The sequence below is a fragment of the Sorex araneus genome, chromosome 9 (assembly GCF_027595985.1).
Source record: "Sorex araneus isolate mSorAra2 chromosome 9, mSorAra2.pri, whole genome shotgun sequence".
Classification (NCBI taxonomy): Eukaryota; Metazoa; Chordata; class Mammalia; order Eulipotyphla; family Soricidae; genus Sorex; species Sorex araneus.
The window spans coordinates 47418593-47441886 of NC_073310.1; the positions used below are offsets into that span (position 1 = coordinate 47418593).

The 23294-nt window shown below is 39.8% G+C and overlaps 1 protein-coding gene across 20 annotated transcripts in view; it reads right to left on the reverse strand.

Annotated features, from left to right (window-relative positions):
• CREM (cAMP responsive element modulator) overlaps positions 1-23294 on the reverse strand; it is an 81752-nt gene that overhangs the window by 31093 nt on the left and 27365 nt on the right. For 10 of the 20 annotated variants that reach the window (XM_004605402.2, XM_055147256.1, XM_055147263.1 and 7 more), the window contains 3 exons: positions 6705-6851; positions 3604-3701; positions 3108-3250 (listed from right to left, as the gene is read on the reverse strand). In XM_004605402.2, coding sequence (XP_004605459.2) covers positions 3108-3250; positions 3604-3701; positions 6705-6851 — 388 coding nt within the window. The remainder of the gene's footprint in view (positions 1-3107; positions 3251-3603; positions 3702-6704; positions 6852-23294) is intronic. The other 10 variants (XM_055147260.1, XM_012932006.2, XM_055147264.1 and 7 more) reach the window with 2 other exon arrangements.

Consider the following 23294-nt stretch of genomic DNA (forward strand, 5'->3'; position numbering starts at 1 on the left):
AACCTCTCACCAAAATCTGTCCAGTACAGATTTTGCAAATGTAGCTTGCAACAACAAATCCCTGCCTATTTAAAATTGTTCTTCCTATTCCCACAGAGACAATTATAAGATCACTTCTTAGCTCTCATAGTAAAAATGATGATAATCAAAGGCAGGGACCTGCGATGTGCCTTGCACATGTGACAAACAATGGGTTGAAGTCCAGGTACCACAAGTCGTTCCCCCCCACACCCGCCCCACCCAACAAGCCGCCCCCACTACTGACAACAACAGAAAATCAAAATAATAAGGTTGAACTTCTATAAGATGGCTAACTCTAAACTGTTAAAAGTATAATGTTCATCTATAAGAAAATCTGAGTATACTTATCGCTTTATTCCAACCCTGGCAAACAAACCTTGTAATTCTTTTTCTTCTGGATTCTAATTCATTGTATCAAATAGAAATAACCTCAAACAAGAGAGAAGGAAAGGAAACAAAGCCGAGTTTTGGGGAAAGTCATTCATGGGTAAAAATTAAGGAATTAAATCCCCCACTCAAATAATTTTTTTGAGAAAAATTATGAAAAAGTCTCAAAAATAGGTAAACACTTATGCACAGAACAATCTCTCAGGGTTGTGAATATGCCTCGGCCATACAGCACATGCCTAGCATACCTGAGTCCTGGTTCAATTCCTGACACTGCAAATTTCTTTTTCTTGAAGACAAAAAAAAAAAACCCTCTTGAAATTCCAGTTTAAAAAAAAGATACCAGTAACTTTTACTATTTCCAGATATCCAGAAATACCAAAGCACTAATATCTATTCAGTTACTTCCAGTAAGAAATAGGGTAAATGAAAATAGTTCTTATACTTAGGCCCCAATTAAATGCTTACACTGAAGAATTACCACCATAAATCAGTGCCACAAAATTACAAGAAATCCATTTTAAACACAGGTAATATAGCCTTTTTGTGAAGCAATACAAAATACATGGGAATTTTTATCTGCGGACACCCCACATTGAACAACCTCAATTCACTGAAATAAGTGCTCGGATCCTTACATGGGTGCAAATTAAGACACATGAGAGACAGAACATGACTACTTGGGTACTCAACAGATAAAAGGTTTACTTTTAGCACACAAATTTCTAGTACTCAATCAGAATTGGACTCCACTGCCCCATTCCTCAACACCGACAGAGACATTAAATGCAGAGCCCCTGCAGTGAGCACCCACTGAGAATCTAAGAAATAAAGGTTTGGGTACTGGAAAAGAAAACGCAGTGACTGTCACAAAACACTGCCACTATGAGCTGTGTTTCTGCTTCATTCCAAATCAGCACACATCTTCCCCCTACTCCTTATTATCTTTCTTTTTTCTCACACTGACACCAGGATTTGATAATTTCATTTTATTCCCACTGCAAAGACTGAAAATCTTGAGATGCAAAAATCAAGCTGCTTGCTCTGATCCAGTTAGGGAATGACAGAACTTCCAGTGTCCACATTCTCTCAAAGCTGTTTTCATTACTTCAAATTTTTAAATAATTCTCTAGACAGAGAACAGACAGTATCCTTTCCCGTTTCCTTCTCTTCCTAAGGAGTTTACGATCCATCAGAGAAATGTTTCAAGTGCTCCTGGATCATCGCCCCAGTTTTTAAGATGTCAGATTACTTCAGCAGCATCTTCAACCAGAAAGTGTCCACAGCTCTCTGCACATTGCCACCGCTGCCCAGCCTCTCCACACCTTGCCCTGATGACCCTCTGTGGATGGAGAGCACAAGCTTGCTCCTGTGGCCATGTGCTATCCTCTGACAGCCAGCAAACTTGCAGTGACAGTTCCAAATCTCCTGCCATATATGTACAGTCGACCAACAAAAAGGCATCAAAACCAGAAAAGTGGAATGACAGTGAAAACCTGGAGGTCTAATATTGGAGACAGTACGAAGTTTTTTCTCTTCCTAACATTGACTTTGGCCATAGCCACCAGTGCCAGGCAGAGACTGTGGACAAACCAGAGAGCAGTTTTGCCAGGTTATCATGGTAGGAGCCATCCAAAGCACTGGGATTATCAGAAGAAATTTGATTTACTATTGCAAATCCACCACAGCTATAAGAAAACAAAGCAACTGGTGACTCTTAAAGGTGTTCCCGTGTGTTAAAGAAGATCACAAGTTTCCTTTAAGAGTCAGGTCTTAAGTCTTGGGAATTGTCCTAAATATCACTACTTTTAAAGGAAAATTAAAAAAATGTATCTAAGGCCTTAACACTGTATTTCAACAAACAGTCTTTAATATCATACATTTTCCAATAATTAAAGAACATCTTTTCTGTTCCAAAATCTTATCATCCCCTTTTTCTCTTTTATTAACCTTTAGTTTTTACTAAAGCATTTTTATGCAACAGATGTTCTTGATTTGGGGGAAAATACTCATGCTTTAACTGGAGTAAAAAAGCCACAGAATTAACAGCCCATTAAAATGCACAAGACTAAATGTGAATGTTATCTGTTTATTTAAAGCTTTTGGTGCTTAAGATTTCAAGTAAAATAATCTGTCCAATTGCTATTGTTTAAAAAAATAATTTTCCATGGTCTTCTAGGAAAAACTGTGGCACAAATTAACACAATAGAGAGTAGTAAAAACAATCACATGTAAAACATAATTTAGAAAACACATGTTTTCTTTCAGATTAGTAAATATAAAATGCAATTGTTGGTGACAAAAGCCAATAAGAATGAAATACAGACATATCTTAGGTTTGCATGCATCATAAAGACAAGAGAAAACAGTAAGTTTTAAACTTTTACTAGACAGGAATATAAACATATAAATGTTGGGAGGAGGAGAAACAATCCTTTTTTTTAAAAATCCCCAAATTTTCTTCTAAAGTCAGTAAAAGTTTCTTGTTTTGTTTTACTTTTCAAAAGTTTAAGACACTGTCAATACAAATCACTCACTTCATCACTTCTTTAACACTCTCCATTCTCAGTACAGTTTGGTTTGGATTATTAAGCTGTATTTTTAAATGGAACAATTTGTGCCAAAACCTGAACTGCTTCAATGGAACCAGAGAAGACTTAAGGCTAGCACTACACCATATCGAATTGCTGCATACATACTGTATTGCCCCGTGCTAGTCTGATATATGCTAGTCGGTACTGCCATGGTAGCGATGTTAGGTGGCGTTCCTTCTTCCTCTGATTTTTCTTCTTCAATCTTGGGAACACCAGGCACATCAGAGGAAAGCTCATTCAGTATTTTTCTAAAATACAATTTACATGAATAATTATTTATGGGTTTTTTTGTTCATTTTTTTTGGGGGGGTCACACCTGGTTACTCCTGGCTCTGTGCTCAGGGATTGCTCCTGAAAAGAGGCCACCTGAGTTGCTGGGTACTGAACCCGGGCCAGCTGCATACCTCACCCGCTGTACTAATGAGTTTTAACACAAAACCAATTGATGTATACTTATTTTCCCTCTTTTTCCTTGGTTTGTTTTCTATGGGGAGGGCCACAATCTGCCAGACAAATGCCCTACTTGGTGCACTATCTTTCCACCCTCTATCCTCCCGCTTTGGGAAAAGTATTGACACAGCTGGAAACTTAATCAACTTACCTATAAGAGGGTCTTCGTGAAAGGATTTCTCTACGTTTATGAGAATCAATTACACCTTCTGATTCTGCAGACTCATCTGTCTCTGCAATTGTTGCTACCTGTAACACAAGAGTTTCTGAAATGCATCACAATATAAATGACCTCTTTTATTTTATACAAAACAATGACTGAACCTGTGTGCAGCACGAAGTCAGGCACAGGCTGTGTACCCAGCAACAGAACTCCACACCCATACTTTATGGGGCACACCACATAACTCAGCTTTAGAAAGGAAATGCCAGACACCAACATTTAGGTTGTAGAGCTGTAAGTTGTAAGTGAAAGAAATGATACAGATAATAAATATGCTCAAATGAGTAGTCAAGTTATTGTTTATTTAAATAAACAAGGCAAAATCAAAGAGAGTTTGAACATCAGGAGAGGAATCTCAGGAAAAGACTAAATAAATATAAGATGCTTTAAGACCTAAAACCCAACCCTGAAAGTACTCTCAAAAATCCAACCAGGAGTAAGGAGTGTGTGGCTGGTAACGGCAGAAAAAAGAATCTTCAGATCATTGCCCTATTCACAATTCCAAAGCTGACTGAAGCTGAGTCTTCAAATTAGATGTTACATAGTTCCAAAGGAAAGGAATATTTAAGCAAACAAGACCTGTGCACTTTTTTAGTTAGGATTTATATTTTAAAAGACAGGGGCTTGATGGTGGGAGTCTTCAAGGTTAAAATAAGAAACATCTATTTAAAAGAAAGATCAGGCCTTTAAACATAATTTCATTTTTTAAGCCAAGTATAAGACAATAATGATTACGAAACAGCAAACTACAATAATGAATATCTACTACATGACAGCTCCCAATCTACTCAAGTGATTAATCACTCAAGGCCCAGGGCAGTTCTGAATTTGCAAAATTCACCTAAAATTAGAATTACAGAGGTTAAAAAATGTGGTTTGGGGGTAGAATACAAGTCTTGAGATAGAATACAAGCCTTGCATATGCAAGGGCTGAATTCAGTCCTTGGCAATAAACATGCATATTGCGTGGGTGGTGCCAGAAAGATAACTCAATGGGCTGAAGCACATGCTTTGCATGCAGGAAGTCCGGGTTTGATGCTCAGCCCAGCTCAGCATCTCTAATGGTTCTGACAATCTCTAACCTCTAATGGCCCTTACCCTGGCTTATGCCCCCAGGATACATTCCTGTCTTGAGCAGTAGACCATATGGGGTCTGTCTGGGCATCAAACCTGGTCAGCTGTGAGCAAGGTCAGTACCTTACCCACTTACTATCTCTCCTGACCCTAAGATAATGTTTTTAAAATTCAACAATGCAAGCAGGAATATATATTATTTCCTAGGCACATGATATACATGTATATTCATCCCAATACATATGACCATGCATGTCTGGAAATGGGCATGCCACACACAAGCACACTCATCAATGTCTAGAACTTATTAGAAAAAAAAGTACCATTGCTAAGTATTGATGGGTTTATTTTGAGCACCCAGTGATGCTCAGGGCTCACTCCTGGCTTGGCACTCAGGAATTACTCCTGGTGGTGTGTGGGGACCCTGTGGGATGCCAAATTGATCTTGGTCAGCTGCGCACAGGGTAAGCGTCCTTCTGTACCATCTCTCTGCCCCCAATACTGATCAGTTGATGTAAAGCTTTCACTCATCTCTCAGATGTGAAGGAACCTATTATTTCATTCATCTTAGATATGAAAACTGTGATTCAAGCAGGACTAAGTAACCAGTAGACCATTCAACAGGGAGGAATCGGACCATTCAACAGGGAGGAATCAAAGAGAAGATCCACTGGTCTGTATTCATTAATTAAAACAGGAAAAATAAATAAATAAATAAATAAAACAAAGTGAAAAACAATTCACTAGCACCTCTCCCAATACAAAATAATCTCATTAATAAAATTTGGAAAGTATACTGAATATGAGACACTTCCTTATAAAGACTAATCAGGGTATAAAATCAAGTGTTACCACCCAAACCTCAACAAAAATCCTGTGACACAAAGGAGAACCAGAAAGCAAAAGAATCAGAAACGCTTAGAACCAAGAGTCCTCACAGGAAAAGGGAAAAGTTCTCACCCTGGGGAGCAATACAGGGAGAGGCACCCGTGCTGCAAACATCCAAGCCTTTCTTCCGAGACTTGCAACCCTCCCCTTATTCCGCAATAAACTATAGGCAAACATTAGGGCTGATTATGAGCCTACATTTTCCTCAGACATTTCTGCCAACTAGGTTCAAGTAATTTCAACAGTTAAAGTACAACAACAAATAAGCCTAAAAAAGAAGAGAATTAAGCTCAGTAAGGTATGCTCAGTAAAGAAAGATAAGCTAGGGAATCCTGCAGGAGACTTCCATAAGCTAGGAGCTCCCCTTCCTTCTTTTCCCTTTATTTCCCTTTCCTAAAATAAATCTTTTCTGGATTTGGGAAAAAATTTTAAAGTATGCTATAAAAATCATTTCTATTGACAAAAATGTTTTGGCATCAAGATATATTAAGGATTTATAAGCAGCTTTGATGATAATAAGAAACAAAAGATGTCACTGGATCATAACCATAGTAATGATCACACCAAAAAATCAAGGTTTAGTTTGAGTGGTACATAATGTCCACCTATGATACAAGATAATATCAGTATCTTATTACTATGGATTACACATATTGAATTAAAAATAAAATTTCTACCTACTAATGTGAATATTCATCAAAACTGCAATATTACCATAATTTTTAAATTACTTTAGATTATCAGACCTCCCTAAAAATTCTTCAAAATATTTTTAAGCACCATCGGAGAAATCTGCTACATAAATCTAAGTTTCAGCACAGAGCAGAGCAATGACTTGAAGAAGAATTACTCATCTGGCAATTACTCATTCTGCAAATTAAGAGCTGACAACAAAACTGCAACTCTTAAGTCAGATCTAGCCAGGCAGAATGCACTTTAGACAAAAAAGGGAATTTTTCCAAATGTCTAATAAAAAAGATTTGAAAGTGAGATACAAAGGAAAAGGTGATAAGTGAATTAGTTGAAAAAAAAAATCCAAAGACAATTCATCCAGGAAGGCAGCTAACCTGAACAGTTTGTATTTGTGGTGACTGAATAACCGATGGCTGCGGTGTCTGAATTACTCCCTGGACATGTACAGTTTGGCCCGAAGGTAGCTGTACTAGAGTTACAGCTGGGGAGCCTCTTCCGGTGCCTGATCCAGCTACAGAAACCTGCAAAAATGATCAGCATTGAGGATTAAGGCTGGATCCTTTTCTTGTCCACTGTGGTTTGCTTGTTTGTTTAAATACCATTCAGCACTATGCCTAGCCCATTGTCTCTTTGTTTCCTGCTTCTGAGAAATGACACGCTGGGTTACTTACCATGAGGAGGTAGTTACTGTCCTGGAACAGTCATTCTCTGATGTGATAGGTATTAAAGAACCCATGCTCCTCACTTTCCGTCCCCATGCTTCGGTGGCTAAGAATATTCCAAGCACAAAGTTCTAAAGCAGTTAAACGACCTCACTGCGACCTCAAGACTACTAACAGTGAGGCCTTACTTAGGCCAGAATATAAACTTCAGGGAAATGGGAGACAGAACTGAAATGTGGTAAATATTTTTTAATAAGTGAAATGTTTGACATATTTCAGTTATCACTCCAGATGCAAGCTAATGCTTAGTCCCCATACAGGTGAAATATTATTTTTGTCTCTTTCACAATCGCAAGAAAAGGCAGAGGCCAAAAAAAATTCCAGGACCTCTTTGACCCAGAAAAAGCTCATGCCTTGGGTTTAGCATTGTCCTATCACACTTCACTTTCCCATAACACAAGCATTGAGAGAGACCAGAAGCATCATTTAGTTTGTGTGGAGAAGAGAGAGCATAGCCAGTGCCCAGATCCTCTGAATGCGTTCAACTGCGAGTCCTACCAGCAAAGCACAATACTCTTCCTCGGGGCTGGAGCAATAGCACAGCAGGTAGGGCGTTTGTCTTGCACGCAGCCGACCCGGGTTTGACTCCCAGCATCCCACATGGTCCCCTGAGCACTGCCAGGGGTGATTCCTGAGTGCAGAGCCAGGAGTAACCCCTGTGCATTGCCAGGTGTGACCCAAAAAGCAAAAATAAATAAATAAATACTCTTCCTCTTTCTATGAAACCTTCCAAGTTTTCTAACTAACAAATTTCTTAGTCATACTGGCCAGAGTAATCCAGAAGCTTCGCCCCATTTTACTAAATTTCATTACCCATTATGAAACAGTCTCAAAACAGTCACTTTGGAAATGAAATCTGCCACCAGTTTCTATCATGAATGGTAAAAGGACCACAGATAGGGCCCAAAACAAGTGTTTTGTTGTTTGTTTTTTTTTTTTGGTTTCTGGGGCATGTGTGTGTGTGTGCGTGTGCATGTGCTGTGTGTGGTTTTGAATCATACCTGGCAGTGCTCAGGGTTTACTCCTGGCTCAGCATTCATAGATCACTTCCGGAGGGGCTCATGAGACCACGTGCAGTGCTGAGACTCAAAACGGGGTCTGCAGCATGTAAAGCAAGCACCCTACTCACTCTACTGTATCACTTCCCCCTCTAAAACTAGTTTTGAAGGTAGCCTCTGTGTGGGATATATCACTTTAAAGAACATAAATTATTTCCAAGCTATATATACCAGTAGTTGCAAAGAATTACTATGACAAATAATTATAAAACTTATTTAACTACACCATTCCCTAGCAAGGCAAAGTTCCTCGGCAATCCAAAAGTGAGAAGTGTTTTGACCATACAAGAGAACTTACAAGTTGAACACTGTTCAAAGGTAGGAGAGTTAGAGTTAGGTTAGAAAGCAGAATTGATTAAACCCCTGAGAAATAACAGCACACCAAATGGTGTCAAACTTATCACTCCACTGCACGTGCCACAAAGACAGAAGCATAAAGACAGAGAAGTACAAAACAGAGATCAGTATAGGCTTGAACAATTAGTGAAAGCTCTGTTGTATAAGTCATATCTTAAACGACGCAACATTTTAATATGCGTATGAATAACAATTTGACAGAAAAATGAAAAACGTGGACCACCATGCAGTCCTAGGCAAATCCAACACGTTTGTCTGGGAATATTTTTGTCTACAGTACATGCGAGGGCCCATAATGCAATCAGTACACTAACAAATGAAAAGTTACAATATTAAAAACCAACAAAACAAGCAAAAAAATCAGGAGAAGTTATTCTACAAATGCTCTCGGCACAAAAGGCAATTCTGTGAGAATTATTAAAACACATTATCTCTACATAGACTAATTATCAAAAGGCATATCACAAAACTATTTCTCAAACTTTTTGGCCTCAGGAAATCTTTATACTTTTTGTTTTCTTTCTTTTTGTTTTTGCATTTTTTTTTGGGTCACAACCAGCGATGCACAGGGGTTACTCCTGGCTCTGCACTCAGGAATTACTCCTGGTGGTGCTCAGGGGACCGTATGGGATGCTGGGATTCGAACCCGGGTCGGCCAAGTGCAAGGCAAACGCCCTACTGCTGTGCTATTACTCCAGCCCCTGTTTTCTTTTGTTTTTAAAGCCACACCCAGCAATGCTCAGGAATTAATCCTGGCTCTGAATCCAGGAATTATTCCTGGCGGTGTTCGGGAGACCATTTGTCCCCCAGAAATTGAACTCACGTCTACTGCATGTAAGGCAAACACTCTACCCGCCGTATCACTCTGGCCCTGACCTTTACACTCATAAAAATTGTTGGATGACCTCAAAGAATTTTTACTGATGTGATTTATCTCCAGTAAGGTCTGGACAACATTTAATAATCAATTCCTGGGAAGGTAGAATGCTAATTTGTAAGCTTTGCTGATTCCTGTGATGTAAATACTTCTGCTGTGGCAGATTTCAAGTTACCAAAGGATGACACTAAATGCAATGCTGGAAAAACATACAGCTACCAGTCGGAAGTCAGAACTAGGAGGTCACAAGTTATATGCAGCAATGGCATCCAGAATGAAAGTCAAAATAAAAAAAATTTAAGTAATGAGTGTTAAAAGGTTTCTTTAAATAATTTTTAAAAATTCCATCACACACATAGGTAAGATTTTATGAACAGTAATTTACCCAAATAGAAAAATTAGTAACAAGAGTGAATAGTTAACATTTTTACGAACTCTCTTAATGTCTAGTTAAAGTGAAAACAGCTAGATTCTCATACATATTTCCAGTGCTGAATCTACTGCAATAGAATTCAAAAGGACTTACAAGTCTACTGACATGTAAGGAAACTCTCACACAGAGTTTTAGAAAAGTAATATTCTAACTTTTCTTTTAGGAAGAAATCAAGGGGGAAAAGTATAAAAATAAGGAAGGGAAGTAACAGGGGGAGCAACGGTCAGCGGGCCTCAGGTACACTGGTAATGAGGGGGCAGTGATATAGCGATAATATCCAAACCACAGAAAACACGGGATTCAAACTACAACAACCAAACTTCAAAATGTACCTGTCAGGTGGCAGGATGATGGGGATGGGTGGGAAGTTGGGAACCCTGGTAAAAGGACTGATGCTAGGACACTTGATATTTGAAATTCAACTACCAATAATTGTATGAATCATAATTCTGTGGCTAAAGAAATAGTACAGCAGGTAGGGCACTTGCCTTGCCTGCAGCCAACTTGGGCTCAATCCCTGGTATCCCATACAGTCCCCCAAGCACCACCAGGCACAGTAATTCCTAGTGCAGTCAGGAGTAACTCCAAAGCATTGCTGGGTGTAGTCGGATGTGGCTCAAAAATGGAAAGAGGCAGGTGGTGAGGATGGAAGGAGTGTCATGGTTCTTTAATAAAATATAAAGTATTTTTAAAAATTTATTTGGCTTGGATATTAATATACATATTTTAAAATGAGCAATCGGGGCTGGAGCAATAGCACAGCGGGTAGGGTGTTTGCCTTGCATGCGGCGGACCCGGGTTCAATTCCCAGCATCCCATATGGTCCCCTGAGCACAGCCAGGAGTAATTCCTGAGTGCAGAGCCTGGAGTAACCCCTGTGCATTGCCAGGTGTGACCCAAAAATAAGTAAGTAAATGAATAAATAAATAAATAAATAAAAAGAGCAATCTATTTTGATATTACCCCAAAAGTTAATAAGCCAGTTACAAGTAGTTTTTTCATAGAGGTTATTTGCACTGTGGAGTTTGAACCATATCAGTTATAATACAGTCCATTTGGGGCCAGGGAGAATATTGTTCAAAGGTTTGGACACCTGCTTTTGAAGGCAGGAGCCCTGGGTTCAATCCCTGGTACTGATCTTTCAAGCACTTCGGGGAGAGAACATCATAGAGTGTGATTCCAAAGCTGGAAAAAAGACCAACCACCATATAAGCCACTGATCTTTCATGTACTTTGATCTTTACCCCTGCATGATTTTGTAACATCTTAAAGTGCAGTTATTTGGAAATAGTGACTTAATGAGTTAGGCAGATCTCAGAATGCTGGCATACTTCATTAAATATAATGAGAAAAATCATATTTGTTAAAATTAGTATCAGGGAACTATAAAGATTAAGCAGCTACACAGCTCAAAAGGCAAATACAGGCTTTCCAGTATCCATACTTTCTCCTTAAAGGCTTTAAATTTATCATTAGCAACAGATTACAAATCATTTTCCTGGAAATGGCAAACTTCATGTGCTTTTGAGAAAATGTTTTCCAAACATTCATTCAAATTTAAGTAGCCATCATTTACCTATCAGTTTATTCAATCAAGTAAAATTATATCTACTGAAAGTTATAAAGTCATAAATCATAGTTATAATTTATTAAATTGTTTTAAAATGTTACAAATCATAAAATTATAATAAATTATAAAATTATAATTACAGAAACGAATCCAAGCAGTTTTTCATGCTACTCAAGTACATTCTTCAAGAATACTACCTATAATCTGCAACAATAATTTTTCTCTGAGTCCAAATTTAATAAAATAGAATATTAAAACAACATAACCTCACAAATTAAGATTTAAAACAACAGCCAGAGTGATAGTACAGCAGGTAGGACTCTTGCCTTGCAGCTGACCTGGGTTTGGTCACCCATACCACATATGGTACTCCAAGCCTGCCAGGAATAACCCCTGAGCACAGAGCCAGGAGTAAACCATGAATACCACCGGGTGTGGCCCCAAACCAAACAAAAATAGTAATATTAATAATAAAAAAACAATTAATAATATTTACTGCTTCATCAAACATTTGAAGTGGAATAGACCTTTTCTTTCTTTCTCTCCTTTTTAAACTGCAAGGAAACAGCAGTAAAGAATATAATAACTGGGACTGGAGTGATAGCACAGCAGGTAGGGCATTTGCCTTGCACGCGGCCAACCTGGGTTTGATTCCCAGCATCCCATATGGTCCACTGAGCACCAACAGGAGTAATTCCTGAGTGCAAAGCCAGGAGCAACCCTTGTGCATTGCTGGGTGTGATCCAAAAAGATTATAATAATAAAAATCCAGTTTGGTGCCATTGACTTGATTTATGCTAAGACGCCAGGGGTTATCACCTCTCATTGTCATGATTAATATGAATGCCAACGTAGAAGAAAGGAAAGCATGAAAACCACTTAATTCTTCACACCACCTGAAAGGTCTTCAAAGTCTATCCCTAGAGCAGTGCACATAACCCTTTGGAAACTGCTGCCATAGATGAGTGTAGCTCTGAGGCCATAGTTGGGAGAGTCCACATGTCAGAAACTGAGCAAAAATAAAGCACAGGAGAGTCCGACAAGAATTCTCATGGACTCAACTTACACACTGAAAAGAGCAGGCCGACTTCCAGTGGGGGAAATAATCTTTACCTCAAAAACAAACAAACAAACAAACAAGCAAAAACAGACATTTAAAAGAAATGATGAACAACTTTGAAGAGAAGATTCCTGGGGCTATAAGTATATTTCATGTTTTAGGTCGATGTTCTTTCACACATAATTTTCAGGATTTAAAATTATTTATCAATGGCTCTATCATAAGGGTTGTCAAAATTACCAGCTACTCAAAGAGAGTTGTGCCCACTAATCAGACTTCCTAGAATGCTTGGGAGGACTTATGTGAATTCTGTAACTACAATAAAACTTCTTTATGGTCTAACCCTTGGGTAGTGGAAAAGCTCATGAGACAACTTTCACTAATCTATTCCCATACAGGTTGAGGGATAGCAGAAGTGGTATATTATGGAGTTAGGATTCAGATGTTTAAAAAAATTGGGGGCCCTAGAGCTGGAGAGATAGTACAGAGGAAAGGGGCTCTTGCTTTGTATGTAGGTGACCTGGGTTTGATCCCCAACATTCCATATGGTTCCACACACATTGCCAGGTCTAATTACTGAGTGCAGACCCAGGATCACCCCAGTAAGCCCAGAGCACCACTAGGTACGGCCTCAAAATGGAAAGAAACAGGAGATAGAATTACCAGAGCTGGTAAGACTCTTGCCTTGTACATGTACGACCTGGGTTCAACTCCAACACAAATTAAGTTGCCCAAGCCAGCCAGGAATTATCCCTGAGTGCAGAACCAGGAGAAAGCCCAGAACACTTTCAGGTGTGGCCCCCAAACAACAAAAAATTAAATAAAAATAATAGATAGCTCAAAGGGTTGAGTGCAGTGCTTAACATGCAAGAGGCCTAGGTTCCATCCCTGGTGCCACAAGATACCTCAGAGAAGTATGATCCTCAAGCACAGATCTGGGAGCAGTCCCTGTACACCTCTAAGGTGGCCCAAAAAAACAAACAAATAAGAAATTAACTCTCTGACATAGAAAATTGCCTGATATTCTATAATCAACGATATATTGGTAAAGCCAATAGGTTAATATTTACCATCACTCATTTTTAAAAAGCTCAGAGTAAGTCCTTGGGGCCGGGTGCCATGCATGAGGTTGACCTAATTTCAATCCTCAGCACCACATAGAATCCCCCAAGCACAGCCAGGAATGATCTGAGCACAGAGCCAGGAAGAGCCCCTGAGCAGCTCTGGATGTGTCCCCCCCAAACAACAAAATTCCTACATGGTAACAGCTCACCCTTCCTGCCTTGTCCACAGCTAGAACAAGCACACTTGAGATGAGATATGGTGCCCATATGATTAGAACATGCATGACATCCCCAAAGCCAAAACTGAGTGAGAATCTTTTTTTTTTTTTTTTAGTGTAAGGCAGCTGACTCAGTTTCAATCTAACTGACTCAGTGAACTGAAAGCTATAAAAGCGAGTGACAAGGGCAAAAAACGTGGAGATGTTTAATTTTGTTTGTTTTTTTTGTTTGGGGCTATATTCAGTGATGCTCAGGCTTACTCCAGGCTCTGTGCTCAGGGATCATCCCTGGTGGGCTTGGAGGACAATATAAGGTGCCTGGGATTGAACCAAGGTCAACTGCATGCAAGGCAAATGCTCTACCCCAATGTACTATCTTTTAGTCCCTAAGAAATGTTTAATTTAATAAGTAGGAGAAATATGGGACTGGTGTGTTTAAGTCCAAACTCAGACAGGAATTAAATACGTGAGAAATACTGACAAAGAGCAATCTAACAAGAATATTATAATTAGATTATTCATAAAAAAACAAATAGAATTCTAAAGATGTTCTAGAAAGAGGAGAGAATTAAGACTTTCCTGGGGCTGGAGCGATTATATAGCAGGTAGGGAGCTTGTCTTGCATGTGACGAATCCTGATTTGATTCCTGGGCACCCTATATGTCCTAAGACCCCCGGGAGTGATACCTCAGCATAGAACCAGTAGTGAGCCCTGACCACAGCCAAGTGTGGACAAAAAAGCAAACAAACAACACACACACACATACACACACACACACAAAGAAAAGCTCCAGAACTTCCTAAAAGAAACAAAGGTGACAGAGAGATAGGCTTTACTTCCCTTGAGCCTGTAAAACATGCAAGCTACAGGAAGAAAGAGAGAGCTTTCTTATGAATGTTGAATATTTATTCCAAAAAATTTTAAGAAGCAGAACTATCACTGAACCAGTTTACAGTTACGATTTAATTCACTCTTCCATTTATTCAACAAATACTTATGGGGAGACTGCCAGTGGAGAATGTGTACATTGAGGTTAGAGTCCCTGAACAAGAAAAGTTTCTGCTCTTCTAAAGCAGAGACAGAAAGAAGAGAAACAATACCTAATTTTTTTCTTAAAAGAAAAATTAAGTGGGGTGAGGAATCAAAGTGATAAGGCTGAGAGAACGTGGAAGGAGGCTATCAAGGTATAGTAACTGGAGGAAGGCTTCTCAGTGGAGGGACCAACTGTAAATAGCCTCAATCAATAAGGAGATCAAGAAAGTCATCGAGTACTAATCACAAGTAAAAGTTCAAAACAAAAACAAATTAAAAACAGTGTACTTAACGGTCCATGATTTTTGTCCTCCTATTTATGAAGCTCTAAAATTGTGTAGAATGAACTCGAAGCAGACATGATTTACCTTCTTTTCCAGGTCCCCTGAAGAATAATCCTCTTCTATAGGGTGCCTGAAACATAGGTTATGCTGATGCCACCACATCCACCAACACCCCCACTCTGGATAGCAGTTATTCTAGTGAGATAAGTTATGGTGATGTAACTGACAGCCTCACTTGGCTTAGCAAGTGAAAAAAAATCTTAATAATGACACTTATCACTGGGAAAAACCTCACAATGTTGTCACAGCATTTGATTAGCACCTAGTGGACTAGTTCCAATCCGTAGCTTAGCTTCCCTTCCGATGGCGTTTATGATGTCACAGTTCAGCTGCATATGTCACAGAGCTACTGGGCTACATTCAAGACAGTTAATAAAGGAAGGGGGAAAATAGGTGAATTCACAATATAGCATTTTTTGTGATTAACTCTGCGTCCTGAGATATCACATCTATATATCACTTACATTTAGTTTCAGGGACAACAACGAAAATTTTAACAATCTAAGCAAAAAGCTGTAAAACTATCTTTACCAAGAGTTTAATTTTTTCTACAAGGAAAAAAATGTCATGACTACTTCAGATAACTTCAGCGTAAGAACAGAAAACTAATGCAATTACAATTGTGAATACCTGAATATAGATGCAAAATATTTATTTCTTAATTTTCTTACTGAAGCACTGAGATAGACCATTACAAAGCTGTCCATGATTGGATTTCAGTCATTCAGTATTTCAACACTCATCCTTCCACCAGTGTACATTTCCCAGCACTAGTGTTCCCAGGTTCCCCCTCCCATCACACCATACCCCCTGCCTCCTGCTTCTCTCTCTCTCTCTCTCTCTCTCTCTCTCCCTCCCCACCCCATGCCCCTTTAAGGCATTGTGGTTTGCAAAAATTTATTTTTAAAAGGTGAGCATAATTGTACTAAATAAAGGCATATAGAGATAGTCTTAATTTAGTGTCTTTCTAAAACACGTTTCTTTGGGGGCTGTACCTGATTCAGTGCTCAGGGATTACTCCCGGTGGCGTTTAGGAGACTGTACAGAGAGCTGGAAACTGAACCCGAGACCATCATATGCAAACTAAGCACCATACCCACTCTCATGTCTCTTGAGTCCCTTAATTTATTGTCTTTAGTGTCCTTTTCACTAAGCTTAAAAAAAAAAAACTAGCAAGATAAACATACTAGAGTATCAACAGAGCAAAATTTTACTTACCTTGAGAAAATCAGCTAAAAATAATTAGTATCAGCTAACCATGTAGAACTACTAGTTTTACATTTGCTGTCATAATTCTAAAGAGAAATCACATAGGGAGATTGTTGCCTGAAACCCTCAGGGAAATCCTAGAGAATAAGCAAATACCACATGGCCTATAATCCTAGTATTTCAATTCACTAGGGAAGCAGATCACTGCTTTTTTTTAATATAAATGACTGCGCATATATAACTGATTGGCTTTTTTTTTTTTTTGCTTCGATCCACAGGGGTCACTCCTGGATCTGCAATCAGGAATTACCCCTGGCGGTGCTCAGGGGACCATATGAGACCACAGGAAGCCCACTCCGTACCTCAATGAAACAAACAACAAAAAAAAATCTCCTAAAATGACATAATGAAATTTGTATGACCATTAAATCTAAAATAGTAAATTATGTTTTCAACTTTTAGTGTCAACAAAGCATGAAGGAATTTTCACAGTATTTTCAAAGTTCTAAGAAATCTAAAGCACAAAATGCAGGAGCATGAAGCATGTACCACTGAACATTAATTTTTTGACATAATGTCAGAACTTTGTTGATGAAACTACTACAGTGATACCTTGAGCACCCCCAAGAGGAATTCCTGAATGCAGAACCAGAAGTAATCCTGAGCACTGCTAGGTATGTCCTCTCCCCAAATAAATAAAGCATATGCCATGCATTGCGAGACCTGGGTTCAATCCTTCAACTGCACAATAAATACACAGAGCAAGTAGATTTACTTTAGTATGAATTCTTAAATACAACTATTTGTTTTGTTTTGTTTCGAGGGTTGAGGCCACATCCAGTGATGATCGGGGGTATATCCTAGCTCTGTACTCAGGAATTACTCTTGATAGTGCTTGGGGACCATACAGAATGCCAAGGATCAAACCTAAGTTGGCTGCATGCAAGGCAAGTGCCCTACCTGACTGTACTATCTTTCAGCCCCAATAAAATATATTTTTACATTGGCATAAATTACTTCATCTTAAAGCCATCTGCTAGCCATCTGAAGCAGACTGCTGTAATAAAAGCAACCATTACACATTGACTATGTATATCAAATGCTTTACTTTTGACAGACATAAGTTGTCACATTTAAATTAACCAATGAAATTTTAAAGTTAACCTACAAGTTTGTTTTTCTTTTTTTTGGAGGGGGTAGCAGATGTTGGGCTATACCCAGAGGTGCTCAAGATTTGCTCCCCTTTGAGGATTCACTTTTGGCAGAACTTGGGATTAGATGCAGTGCTAAATCAACAACCAAGGTCAGCAACGTGCCAGACAAGTGTCTTAACCCCTATATTATCTCAACAACCCCCTTCTTCCCAATGCCCCTATTTTTATTTTATTTTATTTTATTTTATCTTTTTGGATCACACCCAGCAAAGCACAGGAGTTATTCCTAGCTCTGCACTCAGGAATTACTCCTGGTGGTGCTTGGGGGACCATATGGGATTCTGAGAATCGAACCCAGGTCGGCCGAGTGCAAGGCAAATGCCCTACCCACTGTGCTATCGCTCCAGCCCCTGCCACCATTTTTAATAGGGCCCATATTTAGTGGTTCTCAGGAGCCCTAGCAATGGTGGCAGTGACAGAGGGAGCACATGCAGTGCCAGGAACTGATGTGAGGGTCTCTTACATGCTAGGCATGTGCTCTACCACGTGAGCTATCTCTCTAGCCCTGTGCCCATTACTTTAAAAAATATATTGGGGGCTGGAGCGATAGCACAGCGGGTAGGGCGTTTGCCTTGCACACGGCCGACCCGGGTTCGATCCCCAGCATCCCATATGGTCCCCTGAGCACCGCCAGGAGTAACTCCTGAGTGCAAAGCCAGGAGTAACCCCTGTGCATCGCCGGGTGAGACCCAAAAAGAAAAAAATTAAATAAAAAATAAATAAAAAATAAAAAATATATTTATTATCTACCAAAATAGAAGCTACTATAGTAGAGAACATTCCTGTTTAAAGATGCACATTCTTCTTGTGAGAATTAACAATTTTCACTAATTTTCTTCCAAGGAAAAATTTTTTAATCATTTCTGTTAGCAATTTATTGGTAACAAGCAACATAAAATAAATTAATGTGGTCTTGAGGGGTGAATGTGAAAAAGGAGACAATGGTGAAGGGAAGGTGATGTGGTAGTGGGATTGTTGTTAGAATACTGAATGCTTGTAACAAATCACCACGAACAACTTTGTAAACCATGGTGTTTAAATGAAATGTGCAAAAAAAAAATAAGTAAATAATTTTTTTTTAAAAAAAACTATGAATTGAGCTTCCATAGGACCTTTCTATTCCATTTCCTGGAATATACCCCACAGCCCCAAAAACAAAAGCAGAAAAGACATCTACACTCTTTGTTTTCTTTTTTTTTTTTTTTTTTTTTTTGCTTTTTGGGTTATACCTGGTGATGCACAGGGGCTACTCCTGGCTGTGCACTCAGGAATCACCCTTGGCGGTGCTCAGGGGACCCATATGGGATGCTGGGAATCAAACCCGGTCGGCCGTGTGCAAGGCAAATGCCCTACCCACCGTGCTATTGCTCCAGCCCCAGACATCTACACTTTTATATTCACTGCAGCACTATTCACAACAGTCAAAATCTGGAACTGCCCGAGAACAAATGGGTGGGTAAAGAAACTATGGTACATCTAAACAGTGGAATACTATAGAGCTGTTAGAAAAATGAAGTCATGATGTCATGAAATTTGCTGGACATGCAGAGCACCATGCTGAGTGAAATGAGACAGAGAGAGGGAGAGATACAGAAAGATCACACTCATCTGTGGGATATAAAGAAACAGGAGAATAACAAGCAAAGAAATAGAAACAAAGGATAGTAGGCCTGGTCCTTCATAGGAATCTTGCCAGGATGTGGAAGGAGGTCGAGACAGAGAAGGGATCACTACGAGAAAAATAGTGGGAAGTAACCACTATGGATAAGAACTGGGTGCTGAAAGGAGGTAAAATGATGCACATGATACCCTTTCAGTAAGAGTATTGTAAACGACAAAGCCTAAAAAGAAAACAGAAAAGTGTCTGCCACAGAAGGTAGGCTGGAGGGAGATGGGAGGGAAACTGGGGGCATTGGTGGAAGGAAGGCACTGAGGAAGGGATGGGGGCTCAAATATTTAATGACTGAAACTCAATCATGAACTACTTTGCGACCTTTCTATCTCATAGTGATTCAATTTAAATTTTTTTTTTTTTTTTTTGCTTTTCAGGTCGAACCTGGCGATGCACAGGGGTTACTCCTGGTTCTACACTCAGGAATTACTCCTGGCGGTGCTCAGGGGACCATATGGGATGCTGGAATTCGAACCCGGGTCGGCCGCGTGCAAGGCAAACGCCCTACCCACTGTGCTATCGCTCCAGCCCCTTCAATTTAAAATTTTTAAAAACAAAACAAAATATAGAAATTAGCACATTAAAGAAAAAAATTTTTTTCATTCCAGGAGTAGGCCCTGAGGATTGCTGAGTGTAGCCCAAACCACCCTCTCTCCTTAAAAAAAAAAAAAAAAAAAAACCAAATTAGTAAAACAATGTGCTTAAACTAAATCTAGTGCAAGTGAATCAGTTTAACCCACAATAATCAACTGCAATGCTGAGACATATTGTCAATAGCCAATGTTGTTCAGATTTGTTCTGATTTTCAGTAGCCAAACACATCCTTCCCTGGCTTCTTTAAAACCTTGAAGATGGATTTCTGGCCCAACTCGTTGTCTTGAACTCAATACAATGAGAAATGCATTCCAATTTTCCACCCGATTAGAATGGCAAACGTGTAACTCATACACCAAAATATCATTGTATCACTATCATCCTGTTGTTCATCGATTTACTCGAGCGGGTGCCAGTAATGTCTCCATTCGTCCAGCCATGAGATTTTAGCAGTCTCTCCTTACTCGTCTTTCCCAACGCTGCCATATTGGAGGCTCTTTCAGGGTCACGAGATTGAGACCTATTATTGTTACTGTTTTTGATATATTGAATACGCCACAGGTAGGCTGCCAGACTCTGTACCAAAATATATCCCTTGTTAAACCATTATACTTCAGTCCTGTGTTGCTCTGACACTTACACGCTGTTTGTTTGGTTTTCTGCATTGCCAGGGACCAAACCTAGGGCCTCAAACATGCAAGGCAAGTGCTCCACCACGAAACCACATCTCTGGCTTCTGTCTACATTCAGAACATGGAGCATAAGAAAGGAGATGAACAGAGTATAATCCCTGACCAACATTCTCCAGTGACTTTCTAAGCTCCCTAGTCTCAATTCCCTAATGAAGGTAAGGAACTTGCCTAGCACGTAACCCTGTTTCAATCTCTGGCACTGGCACTGCATATAGTCCCAGAGCACTGCCAGGGATCACTCCTGAGCACGGAGCCAGAAACAGTTGCTGAGCACTGCTAGGTATGCATAGCCCCACCCCCCAAAAAAGGAAGGGAGGGAGGGAGGGAGGGAGGGAGGGAGGAAGGAAGGAAGGAAGGAAGGAAGGAAGGAAGGAAGGAAGGAAGGAAGGAAGGAAGGAAGGAAGGAAGGAAGGAAGGATGGATTTAAAAATAAATGGATTCTTGAGGACTTTAAAATTTATACTGGAACTAGTTCTCTGGACGCACTATGCTGACCAGGCTGATCACCAGAGTTTTTCCACTTTCCTTTGCATCTTCGTGGGAACCTGGGGAATCAGTACATTATAAAGAGGCATCAGCTTTCCACATGGAGGCATCACACCCTCACGGTGGTGTGGGGCTGCTCCTGGCACTGTGCTGAAAGCCCAGTGGTGCTCAGGGACCATGTGGCACCGGGGATCAGAGCAGACCTCTACAGGTGTATCTGGCACTCAGCGGGATGAATAATGACCTCAGTCCACAATGTTAATTTTAAAATACATTATTCCTACAGTTGAAACAACTTGGTAAAAATAAGTCAACAAATCCAAACAATCCTTCCCAAGGCCTCCACTTGTATTATCTCATCCAGCCAGATCTCAGGCAGCTTTCCCCATGGCCAAGAGTCATAGAAGGAAGCTTTCCAGCAGATTTCGTTATTGTGATATAAATGGGGAAATGTGAATGTGGAGTCATGGACTTATATTTGATTTTATTAGATATGCTCGTAATGTTTGGTTATATATGAAAATGTTGCATTTTTTTAAAGATTTGACACCCCAAAGTAAGTGGACTTGATATGAAATGATGTCTACAGAGCTGGCTAAAATAAAACTACTGGGGCTGGAGAGATAGTACAGTGGGTAGGATATTTGCTTTGTATGTAGCGGGGTTCCATGCCCAGCATCCCGTACGGTACCTAAAACTTGCCAGGAGTAATTCCTGAGTTCAGGAATTATTCCTAAATTCTTGGGATCAGAAGGATAGTACAAGAGTTAAGGCACCTGCCTTGAGTGCAGTAGACTACACCTTGGTTCAATCCCTGTCAAAAGTGAGCCCTGAGCACAAAGCCAAATGTAACACCACCACCCCAGCACTGCTGGGTTGCCCAAACACCCAGCCACAAAGTAAATTAATTAAAATAAAGCCAAATATATGTATATATATATAAAATAAAGCCAATCCTCCACACCACTAGGTCAAGGGGCCAAAGCATGCCTTGCATGCAGGACACCTGGGTTCTGGCTCTGGCCTCACCTAGTTCCTCCAAGCACTAGAGGGCATACTGCCCCAAAGCCAAGAGAAATAAATAAACAAACAAAATGAACTCCACAATTTATTACTAAGAATTTTTCCGGGGGCAAAAAGGGATGGGACTCTTCTATGTCAAGATTTACACTTAACTAGACATGATGCTCACTTTAATTACAAATAAGCCAATAAGGGAAAATAAGAGAGGGGCTGGGAGCGATAGCACGGCGGGTAGGGCGATTGCCTTGCATGCGGCCAACCTGGGTTTGATTCCCAGCATCCCTTATGGTCCCCCGAGCATCACCAGGAGTAATTCCTGAGTGTATGAGCCAGGAGTAACCCCTGTAAAACGCTGGGTGTGATCCAAAAAGGAAAAAATAATAATAAAACCCAGAAAGTCAAGTCATGACATTTTATCTCAATATTTGTATATTTGTCACATTAGTGTTTTGTTGTTGTTGTTGTTGTCTGTGGCAATTCCTGCTTCCAGTTATCTGAATTATAACTCTGTAAATGCCATTTAATTTTGAGTAGAGAGAAAGGAAAGTCTCCATTTATAACTCAAATAGAAAAACTGGAAATTGAGACTCCAGCCTCCCTGGATGCATTACTGTCTTTCAACCAATCAGCATGACAGAGGCCCGAGGGCCAGGAGCAGGCTGACGTTTTCAGCTCTTTGTAACCACAATGATTTTCAGAGTCAACCTCGTCAGCAGTAGCTCTGGAAAGGCCAGCACACTCAAAACAACTACACGGACACCTCAACAGCCCTGCTTTGAACTAATCATAAAAGGCCCCTTACAATTTTTTGTTTTGTAAACAGATGCCATAAGCTTATGAAACTGAAATATATGTAATAGAGTACTAGAAATGTATTTTCTCATACTTTATATATATATTTTTAATTTTTGAGGTATATTTTATAAAAATTATTGTACTTCGGGTAACAACAATTGTGTGTGTGTGTTTGTATGTGTTTTGTGGCTACACCCAGCTGTGCTCAGGGCTTACTCCTGGCTCTGAGCTCAGGGATCACTCCTGGGTTCTCTCAGCAGACCATATGAGGTGCCAAGAATAGAATCCAAGTTGTCTGAGTGTAAGGCAAGTGCCCCACCCGATGTATTATCACTCCAGCCCCCACAACAGTTTTCTAAATAATGTCTTATTTTCTCAGCCTTACTTGATTGTGAGCCTGCACTACAAGATACATATATCATATAAATACGTGTTGTTAGACTTCGTGTTATTTGTAAGGTGTCCAGACAACAGGAGATTCATAGTTAAATGTGGAGGTAGTCAAATGTGTACATGGAAGATTTTTGCCTGCATTGAGGAGAT